The 9090-nt window shown below is 43.0% G+C and overlaps 1 protein-coding gene across 1 annotated transcript; it reads right to left on the bottom strand.

The window, feature by feature from the left end:
* Positions 1-321: 321 nt before the first annotated feature.
* On the bottom strand, positions 322-1273 carry LOC113883192 (ferritin heavy chain). Its single transcript, XM_027526629.1, has one exon. It carries the CDS (start codon positions 1051-1053, stop codon positions 508-510), a length of 546 nt encoding a protein of 181 aa, XP_027382430.1. The 5' UTR covers positions 1054-1273; the 3' UTR covers positions 322-507.
* Positions 1274-9090: the final 7817 nt, after the last annotated feature.

Here is a 9090-nt window from a genome sequence, read left to right as displayed (position 1 = left end):
CTGCACATTTGGGCTTCCACATAGGATCGTTTTTTTTTAGGTGTGAACAATTTTTTTTTTTTAGCTTTTAAAAAATGTATTTATTTGGGTGTACCAGGTCTCAGTTGCAGCATGAGGGATCTTCACTGTGGCATGCGAACTTCTTAGTTGCGGCACGTGTGATCTAGTTCCCTGACCAGGGATCTAACCTGGGCCCCTGCATTGGGAGCATGGAGTCTTAGCCACTGGACCACCAGGGAAGTCCCTGAACAACTTCTTTTAATATCTCTTGCACCAAAGATGTGGTGGCGACAAATTCTCTCATCTTTGCATGAAATTTTCTTTTTTTTTTTTTTTTTTTTTTTTTGGGTACCAAATTACTTTATTTGAAGGAATGGTACTAAAGAAAGAACTTAAGTAGATGTTTTGTTACAACTTATAGAAAAGATGAAGGTAACCCAAATATGCATGCACTGCCTTGGTGACCAGGGAAGTCACCCCTGTGGCTGTGGGAAACCAGCCTGAGGCTTAGCTCTCACTGTGTCCCAGGGTGTGCTTGTCAAAGAGGTACTCTGCCATGCCAGATCCAGGGGCCCCCATCTTGCGCAGGTTGGTTATGTGGTCACCCAATTCTTTGATGGCTTCCACCTGCTCATTCAGGTAATGAGTCTCAATGAAATCACACAGATGGGGATCATTTTTTTCAGTGGCCAGTTTGTGCAGTTCCAGTAGTGACTGATTCACACTTCTCTCCAAGCACAGCGCACATTCCATTGCAGTCAGCCCATTCTCCCAGTCATCACGGTCTGGTTTCTTGATATCCTGAAGGAAGATTCGGCCGCCTCGCTGGTTCTGCAGCTTCATCAGTCTCTCAGCATGTTCCCTCTCCTCATGAGATTGGTGAAGAAAGTATTTGGCAAAGTTCTTCAAAGCCACATCATCACGGTCAAAATAGTACGACATGGACAGGTAGACATAGGAGGCGTAGAGCTCCAGGTTGATCTGGCGGTTGATGGCGGCCTCCGAGTCCTGGTGGTAGTTCTGGCGCACCTGCGAGGGGGATGCGGTCGTCATGGTGGGCGGCTGAAAACGGGCGGCGGTGGTGGTGGTGGCGGCGACGGCCGAGCGGCACTGGAGCGGTGGCGGGGACCTTGGGCCGGTCGGAGGGCGCTGTCAAGTGGTGACGAGGGCTGGCTCTGAGTGGCCGGCCGGGGTAGGGGGGGACGAGCAGCCGGGTTCCGTTCAAGCACTGTTGAAGCAGGAAACCGCGGCGACTCTCCGCTAAGACTGTGTGCATGAAATTTTCTTTATTTTGCCTTCATTTTGACAGATGATGTTGGATATAAAATACTCAGTTGATAGTGTCATTCCATTTTCTTCTGCCTTTTACTGCTTCTAATGATTTCATCTGTCACTATTGCTGTTACTCCCATGAATGTAATTTATTCACCCTTTAGCTGCTTTTGAGATTTTTTCTTTTTCTTTAGTTTCCATTAGTTTCATGTGCTTAGGTGTGGTCTTCTTTGTATTAATCCTGTTTGGGGTTTGCTAAGCTTCTTGAATCTGTTTTGAGATCTTCAGTCAACTGTAATGAATTACTGTCTGTTGTCTCTTACTGTTTGGGCTACTTGAGAAGCACCAAAACACTGGAGTGAGTAGCCATTCCCTTCTCTAGGGGATCTTCCAGACCCAGGGATAGAAGCTGGGTCTCCTGCATTGCAGGCAAATTTTTACCATCTGAGCCAGCAGGGAAGCCTGGAGGATGGCATCAATGACTCAATGGACATGAGCTTGAGCAAACTCCAGGAGATGGTGAAAGACAGGGAAGATGGCGTGCTGCAGTCCGTGGGGTGGCAAAGGGTCAGACACAGCTGAGCGAATGAACAACACTCTATCTTAAGATATTCTTCTGCCCTATTTTCTCTCTCTCTTCTCCTTTTAGGACTCCAGTTACATTTCTTAGAATCCATTCTTTCTTTCTTTCTCTTTTCTCTTGTGATTTTTATTTTTAATTCTTGTTTATTTCTGTGCTTCTGTTTGGATAATTACTACTTACCAGTCCTTAGTCACTGATTTTTTTCTTGCGTTGTGTCCAGTCTGCTCTTAAATCCATTCAGTGGATTTTTCATTTCCAACATTTTTATCTTTCAGTTCTTAAACTTCTGTTTGGTTCTTTGAGTTTCCATTTTCTCTTTTTTAATTTTCACCCATTGTCTTGTTTTACCTCTAGATTCTTTAACACATTTTAAAGTCCTAGCACACCTATATATATCTGCTAATTCCAACTTCTGGGTCATGCATGGATCTACTGTTATTAACAGTGTGTTCCTATTTCACAGAGCTAGTAATTTGAATTGTATGCTAAGCTTTGTGGATAACATGTAAAAATTCCAGATATATTATTTCCCTAAAGAATATTGAGTTTTGTTCTTACAGACAGTTAAATCACTGGCTGGCTGATCACCGTTGACCCTGTCAAGGCTTGGTTTTCAGCTTTGCTAGAATGGGTTTTCCATTACACCTCACAGGGTCTCAGTATGTGCCGATGCAGTTTAGGATTTAGTCAAGGATCTAAGGATCCTCCTTGCAGATTTCTGTGTGACTCCTTCCCCTCCTGTGCCTTGTCGCACAAGTTCAAAATACCCTAACATCCTTGAACTCTGATCTCCCTTTCCTCCAGTTAGCAAGACTGCTGCTTTCTATGTAAGCTATACATCCTCACTCAGCAGTCTGAAAAGTGCTCCTTTCCAAAGAAAGCTGTGGTGAGATTTCATCTCAAGAACTTCCCTTCTCTCAAGGATTGCAGCTCTGTGCTGCACTGCCCGATTCCTGCAAGCAATTGTTTTGTATATTCTGCTTAGTTTTTGAGTTGCTTATGACAGGCGGGGGGCTTCCCAGGAGGCTGAGTGGGTAAAGAATCCTCCCACAATATAGGAGACGTAAGAGACACGGGTTCAATCCCTATGTTGGGACGATCCCCTGGAGGAGGGCATGGCAACCCACTGCAGTACTCTTGCCTGGAGAATCCCAGGGACAGAGGAGCCTGGAGGGCTACAGTCCACAGGGTCACAAAGAGTCAGACATGACTGAGCACACAGCACATGACACGGGGGAGGATAATCCTTTGGGGCTGGCCCTGCAGACTTTTAAAACTTTTTATTAGATTGTGTATAAATGGGATTTCTGGGTTTTGAGTCATGCTTAGAAAGGACTTTCCTGACAAGAGATGGTTTAAAAAATTTCTTCTAGTACTTTTACTATTTAACCTTTTGTGTTTAAATCTTCTATTCAGAATTCATTTTGGTGGAAGGAATAACATAGAGGGTCCTAACAATGTTTCCCCACATGCTGCCCAGTTGCTGTAATACCAATAACTAGAGAATGCCCACCCCACCTCTGGCTTTGAAGTCTTTAGTGGCATAATAAACTCCTGAATTTATTAGTTTCCTAGGGTATTTGGCATTTTCTTCTGTGCCACTGACTTGTTATACATATGTATAAATATACATCCATGTGTATTTGTTGGTATGAAATTGTTTTCATTATTGCAGTATAATCTGATTTACTACCTATTGGGATTAGTTTTTCTTCATTGTTGTTTTCAGAAAATTTCTGGTTGTTGTTTAAAATTTCATCAACTTTAGAATCAGCTTGTCTAGTTTAAAAAAATATGCACAAACATATATATAGACATGTACATATGTCCCTGTCTGATATTTTTATTGAGATTGTGTTATTCTCTGTTAAATTTATGAAGTTAATTTTTCAATTATTTTCAATGGCTTTTTTATTTTTTTAATTTATTTGTTTGTTTTTGGCTGTGCTGAGTCTTTGCTGCTGCACACAGGCTTTCTCTAGTTGCAGTGAGTGGGGGCTATTCTTTACGTGCCAGGGCTTCTTGCTGCAGCGGCTTCTCTCTGTTGCAGAGCACAGCCTCTAGGCTCCCGACTCAGTAGTTGCTGCCCATGGGCTCAGTAGTTGCGGTGCACGACCAGGAACTGAACCCATGTCCCTTTCATCGGCAGGCAGATTCTTATCCACTGTACCAACCAGGGAAGTCTTAATGGCTTTATTTTTTAACAATAAAAATCACTTATTTTAAGTGTACATCACAATGATGTCTAGTGAATTTAGAGTTGTGCCGCCATCTTTACGTATTTGAGAAACTTTTCATGACCCAAGAAGATGTCTCTGTGCCCATCTGCAGCCACTTCCTGTTCCTCCCCATCAGGTCCAGGCAGCAACCAACCGGTGTTCTCTTTCTGTCTAGTTTCCTGGACATTTCATATGAATGGAATCATACAATATGTGGTCTTTTGCATCTCTCTTTCCCTTAGCATAATGTTTTTGAGATTCATCTCTGTTCCTTTTATGTGCATCGGCTCAGATGGTAAAGAATTCGCCTGCAATGCGGGAGACTTGGGTTCGATCCCTGGGTTGGGAAGATCCCTTGGAGAAGGAAATGGCAACCCACTCCAGTATTCTTGCTTGTAGAACCCCTGGACAAAGGAGGCTGGTGGGAGTCCGTGGGGTCACAAAGAGTTGGGCATGACTGAGCGACTAAGCACACCCCATGTGTGGCCATGCCACAGTTTGTTCATTCACTGAACAGCTGATGGGGCTGTGTGCACTGTCTTCGTCTAAGTGTATGTTTTCATTTCTCTGGGGTAAGATACCTAGGAGTGGAACTGTTGAGCCATATGGTAAATACATTGTTAACTTTTTAAGAAATTGTTAGTTTCCTATGGTGACCACACCATCTTACATTCCCTCCAGCATGTGTGAGGGTTCCAATCCCACCATTCCCTAACAACTGGTATTGATAGTTCCATCTCTCTAGTGTTGAACCTTTCTAAATTGGAACATAGGCAGCACAGCTTTCTTTGCATTTGAAGTGTTTTACCTCCCTCCCAGCTTTTATAGAGTCCTTCACATAGGTTGTGCACATGTTTGTGCACTTATTGCTTGGAGATTTATTAGGCGGTTATTCTTGTAAGAGAAGCAGAAGATATTAAGAAGAGGTGGCAAGAATACACAGAAGAACTGTACAAAAAAGATCTTCATGACCCAGATAATCACGATGGTGTGATCACTCACCTAGAGCCAGACATCCTGGAATGTGAAGTCAAGCGGGCCTTAGAAAGCATCACTACGAACAAAGCTAGTGGAGGTGATGGAATTCCAGTTGAGCTATTTCAAATCCTGAAGGATGATGCTGTGAAAGTGTTGCACTCAATATGCCAGCAAATTTGGAAGACTCAGCAGTGGCCACAGGACTGGAAAAAGTCAGTTTTCATTCCAATCCCAAAGAAAGGCAATGCCAAAGAATGCTCAAACTACCGCACAGTTGAACTCATCTCACACTCTAGTAAAGTGATGCTCAAAATTCTCCAAGCCAGGCTTCAGCAATACATGAGCTGTGAACTTCCAGATGTTCAAGCTGGTTTTAGAAAAGGCAGAGGAACCAGAGATCAAATTGCCAACATCTGCTGGATCATTGAAAAGGCAAGAGAGTTCCAGAAAAACATCAATTTCTGCTTTATTGACTATGCCAAAGCCTTTGTGTGGATCACAATAAACTGTGGAAAATCTGAAAGAGATGGGAATACCAGACCACCTGACTGGCCTCTTGAGAAACCTATATGCAGTTCAGGAAGCAACAGTTAGAACTGGTCATGGAACAACAGACTGGTTCCAAATAGGAAAAGGAGTACGTCAAGGCTGTATATTGTCACCCTGCTTATTTAACTTCTATGCAGAGTACATCATGAGAAACGCTGGGCTGGAAGAAGCACAAGCTGGAATCAAGATTGCTGGGAGAAATATCAATAACCTCAGATATGCAGATGTCACCACCCTTATGGCATATGAAAGTCAAAGAGGAGAGTGAAAAAGTTGGCTTAAAGCTCAACATTCAGAAAACTAAGATGATGGCATCTGGTCCCATCACTTCATGGCAAATAGATGGGGAAACAGTGTCAGACTTTATTTTTTGGAGCTCCAAAATCACTGCAGATGGTGATTGCAGCCATGAAATTAAAAGATGCTTGCTCCATGGAAGGAAAGTGATGACCAACCTAGATAGCATATTGAAAAGCAGAGACATTACTTTGCCAACAAAGGTCCATCTAGTCAAGGCTATGGTTTTCCCAGTGGTCATGTATGGATGTGAGAGTTGGACTGTGAAGAAGGCTGAGCACCGAAGAATTGATGCTTTTGAAGTGTGGTGTTGGAGAAGACTCTTGAGAGTCCCTTGGACTGCAAGGATATCCAACCAGTCCATTCTAAAGGAGATCAGTCCTGGGTGTTCATTGGAAGGACTGATGCTAAAGCTGAAACTCCAGTACTTTGGCCACCTCATGCGAAGGGTTGACTCATTGGAAAAGACTTTGATGCTGGGAGGGATTGGGGGCAAGAGGAGAAGGGGACGACAGAGGATGAGATGGCTGGATGGCATCACTGACTCGATGGATGTGAGTCTGAGTGAACTCCGGGAGTTGGTGATGGACAGGGAGGCCTGGCGTGCTGCGATTCATGGGGCCACAAAGAATCAGACATGACTGAGTGACTGAACTGAACTGAACTGATTCTTGTAAGTGGAATATTTTCCTAACTTTTCCATGTGCTTGCTGTTTATGCATAGGAAGTCTAGGTGTTTTGGTAGGTTACTTCTGTGTCTGACCCCCTAGAGAAATCTCTCACTGCCTGCCAGCTTTTCTGGTTGCCTCCCTTGAATTTTTCCAGAGTAAACATAATTATTTGACCTCTTCCTTTCTTCTTAAAGGGTTTCCTTTTTTTTTTCTCTCTCTTGCCTACTTTCATCAGCTAGAAACCTCATACAAAGCAGTTGTGCAGGGCATTCTTTTGTGCCAGAGTCTCATGGAGACTTCTGTTGCTTTGAGTTATTACAGATGAGTCTGATTTGCGGGCTCAGTGCACGCATGTGTGTGTCTGTGTGTATAATTTTATCTTGCTAATGATATGTTAATTAGATACCTCAAATTAGAAGTATACCTTTTCTAATTTGATAAAAGATTTTGTTTTTAAATGATAAATGCTGTCAAATGCCTTTTAACATCTATTACAGATCATGATTTTTCTTCTTTAATATATTAATGTAAAGTGAATTAAAATATGTCCTAATATCAAAACTTCCTTGTTATATCATACAAGTCTCACCTGTTTCTGGTGACTTTTTCCCTTTCAATGATCCTGTGGATTTTATTTGATAATATTTTATTTTGGAGTTTTGCATTGATTTTTTTTTTTTTTTTTTAACATAAATGAGGTTAGCCTGTGGTTTTCCTTTGTTGTGCTATAGTGGTTGGTTTTTGGCCTCAACAGATTCCTGATAAAGAATTTGGAGGTATTTCTTCTTCTTCTAGGCACTGGAGCAGTTTACAGAGAGTGGACGTTAGCTTTTAAACTGGCTGATTTCACCTGGGAAAGCATCCCGGCCTGAGGTCAGGGTCCCTTCTCCCCACTCCCACCATGGGGGCTTTGGGGATGCTGGTATCTTTTTTAACAACTTTCTCAGTTTCTTCTGGTCTAGTTAGATATTTTCTCCCTTGGTGCTTGTTGGTACCTAGGGCTTCCCAAGTGGTAAATAACCCACCTGCCAATGCAGGAGACACAAGAGATGAGGGTTTGACCCCTGGGTCAGGAAGATACCCCAGAGAAGGAAATGTACCCTGCTCCAGTATTGTTGTCTGGAAAATTCCATAGACAGAGGGGCCTGACAGACTGCTGTCCATGGGGTTGCAAAGAGCTGAACATGACTGAACATGCACACACGTTATTTTTTCCCCTAGATAATATCCATCTGCTCTTGAGTTTTCAGATTTGTTTACATAGTCAGCCTTGACAGTCCCCTTTTCATCTTGACCAGCTCAACCCCTCTCCCCACCAGTCCCCCTGGATTGACTTAAGGTTGTCATTTTTCTGTTCATTTATCAATTTGTGAGAACTTTGACATTTGGAGAATGCATACATGCTTCCAGGGAGAAATAAAATAAGACACACATCACATCCCAGATGCCCTGAGTCAGCAGGAACTCACTGGAAAGCATCCTTTATTGGACAGCCAGGGATCTTGCTCCTCTCTGGGAAGCTGAATTCCAAGTTTACAGGCCAGAGTGCTTCAGCATGACCTCATTTCCACCCACTCCTTCCCCATCTTTAAAATAATTGAGAAGTGAGATTGGGTAATAAAAGCTGACTCAGGTTTTCCTAAGATGTGGGTTGAGTGGGTCAGCTCTCCTCCTCACTTTGACAAGGGTCCACATGAACTGCTTTTTCTCTTCCACTTCTGTTGTAAAACTCAGACTCCTCCTTAAACAATGGCCATCCTTTAATGTGGTCATAACCCCACAGACGGCAAGAAGGGGACTGAGCGGTGAAGGGGAGCAAACGTGCCACCCCAAAATCTGCCACTTAGGTATAATTGTTGTTTTGAGCTGAAGGCAGTTGTGTTTCGGGTCTGCAGCAAAATGATTTAGCTTTACATGTACGTATATCTATTCTTTTTTTAGATTCTTTTCCCCTCTAGATTATTCCAGAGTGTTGAGTAGAGGTCCCTGTGACATACAGTAGGTCTTGTTGATTACTTGTTTTATATATAGTAGTGAATATATGGGCTTCTCAGGTGGCTCAGAGGTAAAGAATCCACCTGTCAAGGCAGGAGATGCTGGTTTGATCCCTCAGTCAGGAAGATGCCCTGGAGGAGGCAATGGTAACCTACTCCAGCACTCTTGCCTGGAGAATCACGTGGATGGAGGAGCCCTGCAGGTTACAGGGTCACAGAGAGTCAGATATGCCTGAGCACGTGTGTGCGCATACACACACACGGTGCATATATGTTAATTCCAGCCCCCTAATTTATCCCTGCCCCACCAACTTTACCTTTTGGTAACCAGAAGTTTGTTTTCCAAATCTGTGGGTCTGTTTTGTAAATAAGTTCATTTGTATCCTTTTTAGATTCCACATATAAGTGACATCATATGGTATTTGTGTTTCTCTTTCTGACTTCACTTAGCGTGATAATCTCTAGGTCCATCCACGTTGCTGCAAATGGCATCATTTAATTCCTTTTTATGCCTGAGTAATATTCAG

The sequence above is a fragment of the Bos indicus x Bos taurus genome, chromosome 25 (assembly GCF_003369695.1).
Source record: "Bos indicus x Bos taurus breed Angus x Brahman F1 hybrid chromosome 25, Bos_hybrid_MaternalHap_v2.0, whole genome shotgun sequence".
Taxonomy (NCBI): Eukaryota; Metazoa; Chordata; class Mammalia; order Artiodactyla; family Bovidae; genus Bos; species Bos indicus x Bos taurus.
This window is presented reverse-complemented; position numbering and strand designations above follow the sequence as displayed.